This window comes from Asparagus officinalis, chromosome 5 (assembly GCF_001876935.1).
Source record: "Asparagus officinalis chromosome 5, Aspof.V1, whole genome shotgun sequence".
In the NCBI taxonomy this organism is placed as follows: domain Eukaryota; kingdom Viridiplantae; phylum Streptophyta; class Magnoliopsida; order Asparagales; family Asparagaceae; genus Asparagus; species Asparagus officinalis.
Window position 1 is genome coordinate 74162475 of NC_033798.1, and position 15067 is coordinate 74177541.

The 15067-nt window shown below is 36.4% G+C and overlaps 1 protein-coding gene across 1 annotated transcript; it reads left to right on the forward strand.

Moving 5' to 3' along the window:
• Nucleotides 6011–14624, forward strand: LOC109843913 (BTB/POZ and MATH domain-containing protein 4-like). Its single transcript, XM_020412887.1, has 4 exons — nt 6011–6598; nt 11818–12163; nt 12256–12532; nt 13927–14624. Exons 1-4 carry the CDS (start codon nt 6192–6194, stop codon nt 14109–14111), a joined length of 1215 nt encoding a protein of 404 aa, XP_020268476.1. The 5' UTR covers nt 6011–6191; the 3' UTR covers nt 14112–14624.

The following is a 15067-nucleotide window of genomic DNA, read 5'->3' on the forward strand; positions in this document are numbered from 1 at the left end:
ATAAAAAAAAATCAAATATGAAAACAAAATATATTCAAGATGGTTGACCGTAAAGAAACGACGATATCTCTCAATCCGGAAGGCAGAATTTAACATATAATATATGAAAATCGCCTATCTCGACGAGACGAAGCCATCTGTGGAGGAAGATTTTTGATTGGACATCGATGCCAGCATCGATGCTGGCATCGATACCAGCATCGATGATATCGATACCTACGTCGTTCTGTTACAGATCAAAGGCTAAAATTTGCTTGTTTTGGATAAGATTTCAATCCAAGGGCTCTTATTCACTGATGTTTACTATAAATAGGGGTAGAGAGTGAGGGGTTGAGGGTGTGAAAATTTTTATAACTCCATTTGGAAAGAAGGCCCACTCTTAATTGAGAAGGCCTTCCAAATTTGTAACTTTTGTTACAATTAATAAAATAATTTTTTCACAACTTTAAATTTTTCTTCTCTTTGTTGGATGATGAAGATGGAGATGGAGATCAATTTAAAGGTTTGTTTTTATCTTCTCTTTTATTTCTTTTTATTACTTATTAGTTTAGATTTATTTCTATGCTTGTAGTTATATTTTATTTTCTTGTTAAATAGCCAAGAGGCTAGAACCCTCTTGACTTAGATTTATTTCATGCTTATAAGTAGATTTATTTTCTTGTATTTAATTCTTGCAATTTATTTTGTAGTTTAGATTTTATAATTTATTTTGTAGTTAGATTTTAATTTCTTATACTATTCACCTTGAGGCTAGAACCCTCTTAGGTTTAGTTTTTCTTTTTGTTTATTTTATTTTCTTTGATTCGCCTTTAGGCTAGAACCCTCTAGGGAATCACCCTTTTCTAAGAAGTGGGTTTAATTTTAGATTACCCATATCTTTAATTGAATCCATCATCTTTACTTTCTTAAATTTTATTTTTTCATTCTTGATTTTTATTTGTTTCTTGATTTTTCCTTCTTGCCTTGTTGATCACATTTATTTTTTTATCACTTCCACTCTCAAATATATTCATTTACACAATCATTTTTATTCTCTCCATCTCTCCACAATCACAATTATTCTTCACTCCTATTTGTCACGCACACAACATAAGAACCAAATTTATATTTTCTCCTACAAAACACCTTCCTCGTGGGATCAATAACTTTTTATACTATAACTTGACACGGTTGTGCACTTGAGGAGGAGGCCTAGATAACTTTTGTGATCAGGAGGAGGCCTAGATAACTTTTGTGATGGGGGGCTTCTTGTTGGTGAAACCCCAGACGTCGATGCTTTGCTCCTTGGAATTTGACAAAATCATGGATCCCTCTTGGGGATTCCAAGGATAGCAACGACCAGACCATCCTGTGAATGGAGGAGCCTTCTTTTGTAGGGAGAGTACGAGTCGCATGCTTCAACCACCAGTTCTTCCTTTGACTTTGGCAATCATCAGGTGGTCCTTCGAGTTTTTCCTGCAATCTCATCCTTGGAGTGGAAGGACTCTCCTTAAAAGGTGGTGATGGTCCGAGGAGCCTGTCACAGACTTAATCACTGCTCCTTGCTCGTGTGAGCTATCGTCGACATGAGCTTCAGCAATACTGGATCTGATCATAACCCTTGTTGAAGGCAGGGTTCTGTTTTGTGATCCAACCCCAGGCTTCTTGGCTGTCCTGGCGGTAGGGTTTTTATTTGTGGCGGTGATAAGAAGCCTGCGCTTCATTCTCAAGCCAGACAAGCACCATAGTGGTGTGTCTTTTCTAGGAGGGCTTTCGGGGTTTCACTTGGCAAATACTCCCCAGAAAGCTGTTAGAGCCCTCGAGGGCTACGCATATGTTGGCTCCTCATAGCCATAGGCTAATTCTCCTTGGCTTGAATGATGCGATTTCAGGCTTTGTTTAGCTTGAATGGTGCGATTCCAGCGATATTTTTCAAGACTAGATAAGATCAGGCCCTGCTCAGAATTGGGCATGTCTTCTTAGAGAAGAGAGTGAGCCCTACGGTGGGCGCCAAACTGTTGATGTCTGATAATACACAGTCAAGGGGGGGTTCCACCGTGGGAGGCAGTCATGATCTCCATGCTGACGGTGAAGAGGGAGAGGATGAAAGGTGGGGCTGACTCGTCCTCCGACTTTATGCCTGATCATTGGATTGAGATTCCTGATCTTTCTGCGCAAACAAGAAGAAGAAACCCGTAAGAGGGCGGGGACCGGTTCCCCCGTGGTACCTCCGACGGTCAAGTCAGCTGATGAGCTTGAGTGGGGTTTGAGAGAAGATCCGAGGATCATTGAGGTTCTAATATTCATCACTCTTATTGAGTTTTCAGAAGAAGACATGTTTTTTAGAATTGTTTAGAGTTTAAGAAAAAGGTTCAGAAGTCTCCCCTGAGTTCAAAGTTTCGTCCCCCTTTTCTTTCTCCCCTTACCTCCTTTTATAGTCTCTTACCTCTGAGATTTGACCTTTGGCTTTAACTATGCACAGGAGGGCGGTTGAGGGGTGAGCAGACACGTCGCTGAGTCATCATTTGCTTTACAGATAGCGGCTGACGACTGGAGGGGAAGTCATTCGAGCACAGGAGAGGGCGTCTTGGAAATATCTCATATTCGATAGATGAGACAGAACGGAGGATAGACCGACTGTTTGGGCCTCCTTCCCTTGCCAGATGGCGGGTGACGACTGGAGGGGAAGTCATTCGAGCATAGGAGAGGGCGTCTTGGAAATATCCTAAATTCTATTCTTATAAAAGCATAGTTATGGATAAATATGTTTAAATAAATCAACTTATTCTTACTTAATGAATTAGTATTTGAATTCCAATGGTAATTTTGTCTACCGAAAGATTTTCTTGAACTCGTGCTTTTAAAGGGAGTATGATATGAAGAAAAATGACTTAGAATCGGTGATTTCGTAGTTAAATTTGAACTAATATTAACCAAATCCACGTTGGGGTTTAAGATAATCATAAGGAAAATAATCAATTATCAATATTTGATATAAATCAAAGCAACATTGGTATGATTAGAATTTTTGTAATAATAAGGAGATTACATTTTATTAATTTCATAATTATCATGCTTAATGATTACAATACTCTAATTTTAAAGTTGTTGATACATAGACATGTATATATGTAAATTATTAAATTCCTTTCATTCAGTGAATAATTGACGAGTTAAATTTTTTTTGAAGAATCTTCATTGCGAATATCAAACATTTTGTGCTATAATATTTTTGTTGGGATCAAGATAACCAATCCCTTACTTGTGAGAACCTGTGAGGAAATTAAAATAGCAATCGCAGCAGCAAACAATTCAAAAATAACGAGACAACCGATTTTTAACGTGGAAAACCTCCTCGATGTGAGGAGTAAAAACCACGGGACCATAGTCCACCCAAAAATCCACTATAATGAATAAACTTTGGGTTACAACATCCACTCTAAGTTCTCAACAAATAAGAGACACAATACAAGATTCCAGGTTCAACAACCAATCTCAAATCAAACAAATTCCAACAAGAGACCATAACAAGAAAACCAAAACTTAGGCTGTACGAAAACTCTCGGTTCACAAGGATTCCGGTAACCAAATCAAATCTCCACCGTTCAAATCCTAGAACCACAAGTTTAAAACGTACCTTCAAAATTTTAGATCAATCAGAGAATAATTTACCGTTCGATTATCCAAACGATCAGAACAATGCAGAAGAAAACGTTCTCTGCACCTATGGAATGATCAACTTCAGTAAAACCTCGATATCTCCAAACTCAACCGATAGAAACCAATCTCCACCGTTCAGAATTGAGACCAACTAGTGTAGAAGCTACCCTCTAAACTTTACACCAATCGGATGCATCCGATCGACACTCCGATCACAGCTGTGCGAAAAGTGACTTTTTCTCTTCTCCCTTCTTTTCTCTCAAACGAATTTGTCTCTCACCTTCTAATTTTTAGCACACTGATTATTTATCCTAATCAGAAGCTAATTTGACAAATTTACCCTCAAACCACATAGAAAACCGAGACATATTTTAATGTATATTTTAGTTATCCAACCAGAATCAAAATACCATTTGGTTTCCTCCACTAGGAGAAAAACCAACAATTTTGTGCCATAAAATAGATATCGAGTACAATGTTTATATTATCGAGTATAATGTTTCTAATTTTATTGAAAACTATTGTAAGGAAGTTTATTTTATTATTAATCCATAAAATTTTTACGAATTTAACTATTGATTTTATAATTTTTTTATGCAGTGACACTATTTGTAGGCAACAATAATATGAGAAAAAAGAAAAATCAAAAGAATCCGAATAAAAAAAAAACGAAGGCCACTTTTGCAATTTACAATGGTTTTGGGCCTACAAGGTACAAGGTGCTATCTGCAAATAAAACCTTTCCATTTCGGTCATCCCTCTCATTTGTAACGTTACCAACAAAATCCGAGAAAAATCCCCAGCCAGAAACTTTCCCCAATCAACCCCCGGACAGAAACCCTAACCCCCGTTCGTAGTTAAATTTGAACTAATATTAACCAAATCCACGTTGGGGTTTAAGATAATCATAAGGAAAATAATCAATTATCAATATTTGATATAAATCAAAGCAACATTGGTATGATTAGAATTTTTGTAATAATAAGGAGATTACATTTTATTAATTTCATAATTATCATGCTTAATGATTACAATACTCTAATTTTAAAGTTGTTGATACATAGACATGTATATATGTAAATTATTAAATTCCTTTCATTCAGTGAATAATTGACGAGTTAAATTTTTTTTGAAGAATCTTCATTGCGAATATCAAACATTTTGTGCTATAATATTTTTGTTGGGATCAAGATAACCAATCCCTTACTTGTGAGAACCTGTGAGGAAATTAAAATAGCAATCGCAGCAGCAAACAATTCAAAAATAACGAGACAACCGATTTTTAACGTGGAAAACCTCCTCGATGTGAGGAGTAAAAACCACGGGACCATAGTCCACCCAAAAATCCACTATAATGAATAAACTTTGGGTTACAACATCCACTCTAAGTTCTCAACAAATAAGAGACACAATACAAGATTCCAGGTTCAACAACCAATCTCAAATCAAACAAATTCCAACAAGAGACCATAACAAGAAAACCAAAACTTAGGCTGTACGAAAACTCTCGGTTCACAAGGATTCCGGTAACCAAATCAAATCTCCACCGTTCAAATCCTAGAACCACAAGTTTAAAACGTACCTTCAAAATTTTAGATCAATCAGAGAATAATTTACCGTTCGATTATCCAAACGATCAGAACAATGCAGAAGAAAACGTTCTCTGCACCTATGGAATGATCAACTTCAGTAAAACCTCGATATCTCCAAACTCAACCGATAGAAACCAATCTCCACCGTTCAGAATTGAGACCAACTAGTGTAGAAGCTACCCTCTAAACTTTACACCAATCGGATGCATCCGATCGACACTCCGATCACAGCTGTGCGAAAAGTGACTTTTTCTCTTCTCCCTTCTTTTCTCTCAAACGAATTTGTCTCTCACCTTCTAATTTTTAGCACACTGATTATTTATCCTAATCAGAAGCTAATTTGACAAATTTACCCTCAAACCACATAGAAAACCGAGACATATTTTAATGTATATTTTAGTTATCCAACCAGAATCAAAATACCATTTGGTTTCCTCCACTAGGAGAAAAACCAACAATTTTGTGCCATAAAATAGATATCGAGTACAATGTTTATATTATCGAGTATAATGTTTCTAATTTTATTGAAAACTATTGTAAGGAAGTTTATTTTATTATTAATCCATAAAATTTTTACGAATTTAACTATTGATTTTATAATTTTTTTATGCAGTGACACTATTTGTAGGCAACAATAATATGAGAAAAAAGAAAAATCAAAAGAATCCGAATAAAAAAAAAACGAAGGCCACTTTTGCAATTTACAATGGTTTTGGGCCTACAAGGTACAAGGTGCTATCTGCAAATAAAACCTTTCCATTTCGGTCATCCCTCTCATTTGTAACGTTACCAACAAAATCCGAGAAAAATCCCCAGCCAGAAACTTTCCCCAATCAACCCCCGGACAGAAACCCTAACCCCCGTTAAAACCAATCTCCCATCAAAATTCGCTCCTTTTCCCTCAAAATTCCCCAGTTAAATTCAATTTCTTATGAGAATTAAACCCTATAATCATCGCCAATGTCAATGATCCCCGAAATCATCGTCCCCGATCGCGACCCCTCGATCTCATCGCCCACGATCTCTAGATCCGTCACCGAGACCGTGAATGGGTCCCACAAGTTCGTGATCCAGGGCTACTCGCTTGCCAAAGGGATGGGCATCGGCAAGCACATCGCCAGCGACACGTTTACAGTTGGCGGATTTCAATGGGCGATCTATTTTTATCCTGATGGTAAGAATCCAGAGGATAATTCGGCCTATGTGTCGGTTTTTATCGCGTTGGCGAGCGAGGGGACGGATGTTAGGGCTTTGTTTGAGTTGACGCTCGTTGATCAGAGCGGGAAGGAGAAGCACAAGGTGCATAGCCATTTCGATCGCTCGTTGGAGAGCGGGCCGTATACGCTCAAGTATAGGGGGAGCATGTGGTAAGTTTTTGGTTGAGTCGATTAGGTTTTTGGTGGATTTGTTTGCTTTTCCGGAAAAAGTTTGCTTTCTGATAGCTTTGGCTGGTAGTTTTTGTTTTTGTCGAATGCATGCTATAAATTAGCCTGAATATCAAAAGAAGAAAGACATTGCCTGAACATGCTGAAACAAATTGCATAATGATTAAAGCTTTAATTCATGTTTCATGCTATGAGCCTGTGGTGAAGTGATGGACGTAGAAAAGTAAAACAGCGTCTTTAAGGGTGAGATTTAATTTGGATTTGTTCCAAGCCCACTGATTTTTTTTTCTAGTTACAATAAGAAATAGGTGTTAGAATTTAGAAAAGTAGCAGTTTTCATGTAATCCTTAATAGCTTTGAGAAAAGTTATCATGAAACTAAGAAGTAATATGTCCGCTGCTAAGGGAAAAAAAGTAGATAATGCTATGTTAAATTATTTAGGACATGCTTATGAGTTGCTTGAAGGTGTTGTTTGTTGTAAGGAATGTAATACCAAGGAAGACAAAAGATCCAGACTTCCAGTATTGTGCAGCATTTCCTGAATATACAAATGTAAAGTAGCACTACATCTTGAGAGGATAAATGCACTTTCTTTACTTTGAAAGAATTGTTAGTCACAAAAACCGGCAATTTCTTTGTGAAGGCCTCAAATCCGCTGATAATCCATGCTAGACCCTCGTCTGCTCCTAAGTTTCAAATGTTAATGAGAAATCCATAAAAAATTTCTTGTGAATGAAAACCTGCAGTTTCTTCATCAAAAAAAGAAAAAAAAAACCCATGCAATTTCTAGGAAAACAAGCAATTAAAAGCTGTAACCACGAGAGTCCCATGCCTATGCATTCCAAATGCAGGTAGCATCAAATTTCTTCTCCATATGACTAAAATTGGATCTTTCTACTCTCTAGATACCAAATCCTTATGAACACTAACAAATTGCTAGTGTTGTGAATGCTATTGAAAACTGATCCTCTTTGAATATGGATAAGATTGAAGTCTGCTACACCAATAAGTTCATTTACCTTGCGGCTAGATTTATTCCTAACCATCATCATGCTGATTGGGGGTGTTATCCTATAACTTATCTCTAAAACTCGAAAAGGGTGGATATAGTTATCCACCACATTGTAGACAGAAGAGGATAGGGTAAAGATATAGTATTTATTTTTTAAAATTGCTGAAACACATTATTGACTACGTTACAATTTTGTAAGGAGTTTGTCTACAGCAAGACCAGAGTTTAAAGTAGAATTTATTGCGATAGGTATGTATTGTGCTTTGAGGCCTAAAGCCTGTACAAGGCAGGGGTATGGCATATGGTTGATTCGGCTAGAAAGTAAGACATTTTTTTGGCAGACAATTGTTTGAGGTTGACAATAGTATCTACTTATGTATGGCGGATATTGATGTCAAGGGAGAAAGGGGGCAGGGTCCCATGTCAGAGAAGGAAAGATTTATGGACTAAATAGAGAACACTCTTATGGATGAAAGATTGTGTACATGCATGTTAATTTAAGCTACATATTAAACAACATGCCATCGCGACATTTACTAGATGTTAGATACTGATGACTTGACATAGGATGTCTTGGGGTTCTTTGCAGACTTGATGGGTCATGGGCAAGTCTTTTTTTTTTGGGGGGGGGGGGGGGGGGTGGGNTGGAGAATAGTAGATGAAGAAGTTAATAGTCCTTAATGGGTGGAAAGTGAGACTTTTTTTTGTGAATTTTTTTATATATTTGGAATGGTATATGGGTGGAGAGAGCAGATGACGAAGTTAATAGTCCCTAAGGGATTTTCTTACAATGGCTAAATCATGTTATGGACTCTTGAATTTGTAACTTCTTTTGCATCTGGTCATCAGTAGATGGAATGAAAACTCACATTTGTCGCAACTAAGAATTGAAACTTTGTGTGCTAGTTTAGTTACAACATGATGTTAATCAAAGTACTATTATAGGTGTCTTTGGAAACTGAGCCTTTTACTTTGTTTTAGTCTCAATAGTTATGTTTTTTTTTCTGTCAGAAAACTTTACATCTGCTATAGTTGATTGGTTACAGTTAATCTTGGGTGTGGGAGCTGCAATGAACCTGCTTATAAAATCTTATGCAGTTAAATCTACTGGAATCATATGGGTGGATACAACAGATGAAAATAATGATTTCCTAATATTTTTTTGGTTGAATACTTTTCAAGTGTATTTTGTTGGTTATCAATGACAAACACTGAAATAAGGATAAGTAGATTATGGAATTGGACTCGTGTCATTATGACAACTGATTGACTACATACGAAGAATTTGATAATGAACTGCTTTGGGTATGTATAGAAGGATCATGGTCTTCTTATGCAAAATGGTTATGTATAGAAGGATGGACGAGTTCATGTGCAGCTGGTTACGTATAGAAGGATCATGGTCTTCTTAAAGTAAGAGCTTTGGGTACTTAATTTCACTTTCACTTTCTTTTTATATCAGTCTGTTGACAGTTTATTGGAGGCTGGATTCTGGAACCTTTAGCCTTCTACTTTGTTTCTATGTTAATATTATAGTTTTTCTTTCACCTTCGTTTTCCAACATCTTAATTCAATAGTAGTTTGGGCTTAAAAACAATCCTAGCTGGGTGCTGCGGGTGTCAATTTCAGTTACTTAACAGATTTAGGGATGACTTGGAGACTAATTAGATAACTAGTTCATGGAAAGGTACAAGCTAGGTTGATGTGTGTTAGCTTTGGCATGCCAGATCTCAATCAAATTGGATTGTGATTTTAACAGGGTTGTGAGGATTTTCTAGTTCTGCTGTACTATTCCTGATGCACAAAAATATTTGAAATGTTAGAATTGGAATTTGTTTGATTACTTTCCAATTTGGCGAATCCTAATCAAGTAAAACCTTATTATATGTCATGGTGGCGATTTTAGAGGATACATATGTTCATTTTCCAATATATGTATTCAATTAGACTATATATAGGCTCATTTCCCCCATATATGTATTCAATTAGACAATTTGGGCTAGTATTCTTTATTATGATTGACTTGCATGGAGCGGAAAAAACACTTTCTTCATCCGTCCCGCATACTCACTTCTTGATCATTTCTGTCAAGGCTCAACCAAGTCTATTATGTAAGTTGTAGAGGCCTATTTAAACTTATGTATGAAAGTAGTGAAAGATGAAATTTTAAGTGGCATCCTAATTCCTAAATGATGCCTACACGTCTGCATAAAGAAGGAAGGGAGAAAGGAGAAGGAATGGCATTGAGTTAGGTTGAGGAAGTAGAATAACAGAACAAAAACACCAACAGTTATAGACCTTATAATGATTTGCAGAAGGTTAGAAAATAAGAGGGTAGAAAAGGAAGGATGAAGGAACACAAAACAGATAATTGGAAAATGAATTGTATTAGGGAGAAGGGAAAAAAATGAAAACAAAAGGGAAACTTGTTTTGTTGCTTGATCCTTGTTTTTTGTAGTGCTCCTTTATTATCGACCAAATAATGTAAGCATCAAGGGACTTGAAGTGCTGGCACTGTTTTCTTTTTTCCTATTGCAAGTTTTCTCGGAGGAATACTGTTTTCGTCCTCTCTCTTCACTTTTATCTTTTCTGATTTTTTTTTCTGTGAGCGCGCCTGTGTTGTTTTGTTCTGGGTTTTTTTTTTGGCTTTTTCCCCTAGAAGGAAACTTGTACTTGATGTTGAAATGTTTAGGGAAGAATGAGGAGGAGCAGAAGCAAATACTTAGTTTGTAGTCTGGTAAGTATGCACGAAATTAAATAAGTGTATGGTTGTCCTTGGTAACCTTTTGTTGCTGCTGTTACTCCTCCACAAATCTTTTGTCTTTAAGCTAATTAGTGAACCAGCTAATGTGGTGTAGTGAGTAGATTCTGATCGTGCTGCTGGTACAGTGGTACTCCTTTTTCACTTGGTAATCTTTTGTCTGTAAGCTAATCACTGGACTAATTATTGTGGTGTATTGAGTAGATTCTTATCGTGTTATGGGTTGTAGGAACTCGCTAGATTTGAATTATGCCAGACTGTCTGTAGGTTAAAGCAGCGTGAACTTTTTGTAAGGTCACAGTCAGTTATAATAATTTTATATAATTCTAATATTAGTTTAACACCGTGCAAATCCTTACAATTTACTGTTTATGTAACCAACTCACACATGAAAACATGTACTTATTTGATTATTGAAAAGCCAGAAATGGGGAGCTTTTGAGCAACAACTCTACAAGCAAAGTAAATCCCTGATAATGAAACTTCCCTTCAGCTGTTGACCGGTCACATTTATTGTGTTAATAATTTAACCTATTACCCATTAACTCGTACTTCCAAATATTAATCATCAACCGTCATCTGAACCCGTAACCAAGCATGCCTAAATGATGTCGCCCTCGCTTTGTGCCATGGTAGATATCCCAAGCTTAAATGCTTTATGTCGTGACATAGTTGGCAGAGGTCAAAAGCATCATTGAATGCCTTGTTGATTGCAGATCTACTGTTTTGCACAATGAGTATCACAAGGCGGTTAAAGAAGCATTTTTCAGTAAACACATTTCACCTTCAATGATGCTTCTGGCTTTAGGTGCCTTCAATTTGGCCCATATCAAATTTAAATATTTAACATAAGATATTTGTCTGGTTAGGTTTTTTTCCCCGTAGCCAATAGTTTCATATGTTGAAGTGGGAATCTGGTGTGTATTTGAACATTTAAAACTACTTACAACGACATTGATGTTATCTTGAATCGCTGAACGTCTATGCTAGTGATTTTAAGGTTTCAAAGAAGATGGTAATTGGGAATTGTGAAAAAAGTCTTTCTATTTGGAAAAGCTACAATCCGTAGTTAATTATTTTTCTCTTGTAAATGGTTTTGTCCAGGGAAAGGCATCAGATTTAATAGGCTGTGGTAAATAGTGAATTAGGAATTAGAAGAAAATATAACATCAATCTGGTAGAGTATTAAGCATATGCTTCCAAAATGACTTTCAAATTAGTCTATGACAGCTATGACATGATATAAAATTTCTATTGTAATTTTTCAATATGGCAGGAGGGATAAATATGGTTAATTTAGCTTTTCCTGTCTTTTACAATGGATATAATGTGCAGCTTTGGTTCTGATGGAGAACATGTGAGTTTGCTGATGCATGTATAATTTCTTATGTTACACAATTATTAATAATATTTGTTTTACATCATTAGGGGCTATAAGCGCTTTTTCAGACGAGCAGCACTCGAGACATCTGATTACCTCAAGGATGATTGCTTGAAAATCAATTGCACTGTTGGTGTGGTCGTGTCAGTTATGGATTGTCCCAGGTTACACGCGATACAAGTTCCTGATTCGGATATGGGAATGCATTTTGGAGCACTTCTGGAAAACCAGGAAGGCTCCGATATTGTTTTTGATGTGGTTGGAGAAAAGTTTCATGCACATAAGTTGGTATTAGCTGCAAGATCTCCTGTATTTAAAGCTTCATTCTACGATGGGGAATCCGAAGAAAAGAGTGAGATCGTTATCACAGATTTGGAACCCAAGGTTTTTAAGGTGAGATATTGTTCATTTCTTCTATGAATACCCTACTTATTTTCCTTTTATTTTCCTTTTCCATAAACTGCTTTGCTGAATGTCCTACTCAGGCAATGCTCCACTTTATATATTGGGATACCCTTGTAGAAGATGAAGTTACAGTTGCATCAGGTTCTCCTGTATCTTCTGTTTCTGAAACATTATCTGCAAAATTGTTGGCTGCAGCAGACAAGTATAGCTTGGAAAGGCTTCGAGTGATATGTGAATCTTATCTGTGCAAAGATATTTCTGTGAATACTGTAGCACATACTCTAGCATTGGCAGATCGGTATCATGCCATGGAACTTAAAGCTGCTTGTCTCAAATTTGCTGCTGAAAATCTTTCAGGTATTTAACACTTTGTCTTCCAGCAACCTTATCTCAAAATTGCTGCTGAAAATCTTTCAGGTATTTAACACTGTCTCAAAGTTTGCACTGGAGAATCTTGCTGGTGTATATATCCTGATAGTATCTAGCTTAAACTACTGAAAGTTTAGCCTACTTTAGGATAATATATGGGTTCCTTTTTTGTGATTCATGTCATGTTGAGAACTTCATGTTTCATGCTTTGACAAGACACTGTAGAGCTGCTTTTTCAAATTGTATGTATGTGATCAATGTAGCATCATGTGAGGTTTCTAATACAGTTGGCAAATGCTATCTTTTTGCTGAATTCTCTAGCATGTCAACATTTCTCACCATTGCAGCACTTCAACTTCCGGCATACTTATCTTTATTCCTTCTCTCAAATTTGTTCTTGAGCTCCTTGCTGGTGTATATGTCTTAATAGCTTCTAGCTTCTGTTTCGTACTCAAGGAGCTACTGAATGATAGCTTGCTTTGTGATAGTATATGGGCTCCTTTTTCATAATTCATGTCTTGTTGGGGTTGCATATTTCATGAGAAGAAAGATTATGGAACCACCTTTTCAAAACGTATTTATGAGATCAATGTAGCTCCATGGTGAGGTTTTCAATATGTTTGCAGATACTATCTTTTGTATCTGCAATTAACTAGCATATGCCAAAAAATTATTTATAGTGAACATGGAGACTTTTCACACCACAGTTACATGATTGTTACAGATGCTTGTGAAGTTTGCAATACGCTTGAAAAATGCTATCATTTGCCTCCCCCTTTTAGTCTTCTGTCACTAGAATCACACATTATTACTTAAAATTGGTTTAACTTAGAAACTTGACCTTTAGGGAACAATTCCTTGTCTGCACCTATTATTTTTAGTTAGACCCAAGAAATAAATGGTTTAGGTATTTTCAGAATAAATAATTTATGTCTGGGATTGAAAAAATCTTTTAAGGTGAAACATCCTGAATTCTTTATCCTGTTGTTTTTGGCCAGTTATTCATACATCTATTCTTCAACATGGCATATCTGGTTTTGATTGCCTGGTTTTCTATACTTCTGCATAGGACAATAGGCTCATGCTTGGATTTGTTTTTTTTTCTGATGTAAATTAAATAAATCTCTTACTTTTTAAATATTGTTCTGTCTTCAGTAAGCATCTCTGAAATTTCCTACAAAATGTGATGCCTTTTGAATTTGATTTATGATATCTGAAGTTATGATTGATCAAAATTAGAATTCTATGGCATCTAATTGCTGACTTTTTTTTACCGAACTCTGTGTTTAATCTGAAAATTCAAAATTTTGAATTTGTGCCAAGTTTGCTTGATCTGTTCGCATTGTGTTTATATTCTTAAAGCTGGCTGTTTGTATTTTCAGCTGTGATGCGGTCAACTGGATTCGAATACCTCAAAGAGAATTGCCCGTCACTCCAATCAGAGCTCCTGAAGATTATAGCAGGATGTGAAGAGGAGTGCAGCAGCGGTAGCAAAAGCCGGAGCGTATGGGCTCAGCTATCCGATGGCGGGGATTCAAATGGCCGGAGGGTAAGGCCGAGGACTTGAGATACAAGCAAATATATTGTACCCCCAAATAACTGATTTGTACCAATGTAGTTTCTCACTGTTAACAGAAAATGGGGGAAATAACAATTTAACTGTTGTATATTTCATCCATGTATGGATACATAATGTTGTTATGGTGTAAACTGTTGTAGGTTTGGTTGTAGCTGAGGACTTTCATGAGAGATGATATGAACTTAGGCTGTGTTGGTGACTGCTTTGATCATCGAGATGAAAAGCGTCCAATTTTACTGATTGAGGACTTGGTGCAAACACGCAAATAATTTTCTTGGTATCTTAAAAGAGTAGATGCTATTCATCGTCATTATTGTTTGGTTGCAACTCAACAACCAGTTTTTTCTTTTTTTTTTTTTTGTGCGCAACTGATAGGATGGCTTGATGAATGCTAGGTATCGAGTCATCCTATCAGTTGCTCAAAGTTCTAGGGACTATTTGGTTCGCTTCAAAAATTAATTGTAGCAGACGTTGTACGTGTTTATTATTATTATTTTTTTTGTTTTTGTTTTATTTTTGATAACCCAACTTGGAATCTTACCCGAGGAGTCGTATTGAATCTCCCAACCATTGTCATGATCATCAGCGTCACGACTGTCGGTGGTGGACGCTTGTGCTTTATTTGCTGTAGAAAGCCAACCTTAAATCTAATGTTTGGATCTCTATAATTATATTTTGAGAGTACGATGCAAATTTGATGTTTGGTTACTAATCACTTATTTAATCTGGGAGTCTGCTACAAATTTAGCGTCTAGTTGCGAAACAATTGGTAGGCGAAGGCTACTTGTACCGCATAAAGAAACATGGTTAAGATAGTTTTCACAGCTAATTAAGTCGGTTATCATACTTGAATTGAATTGTGAGTTCATGCACTTTCATAACTAGACTAGCATTGCTCCACATGCATGTGCATGCACAAGAGATGCAAAACCATTTTTGGTATT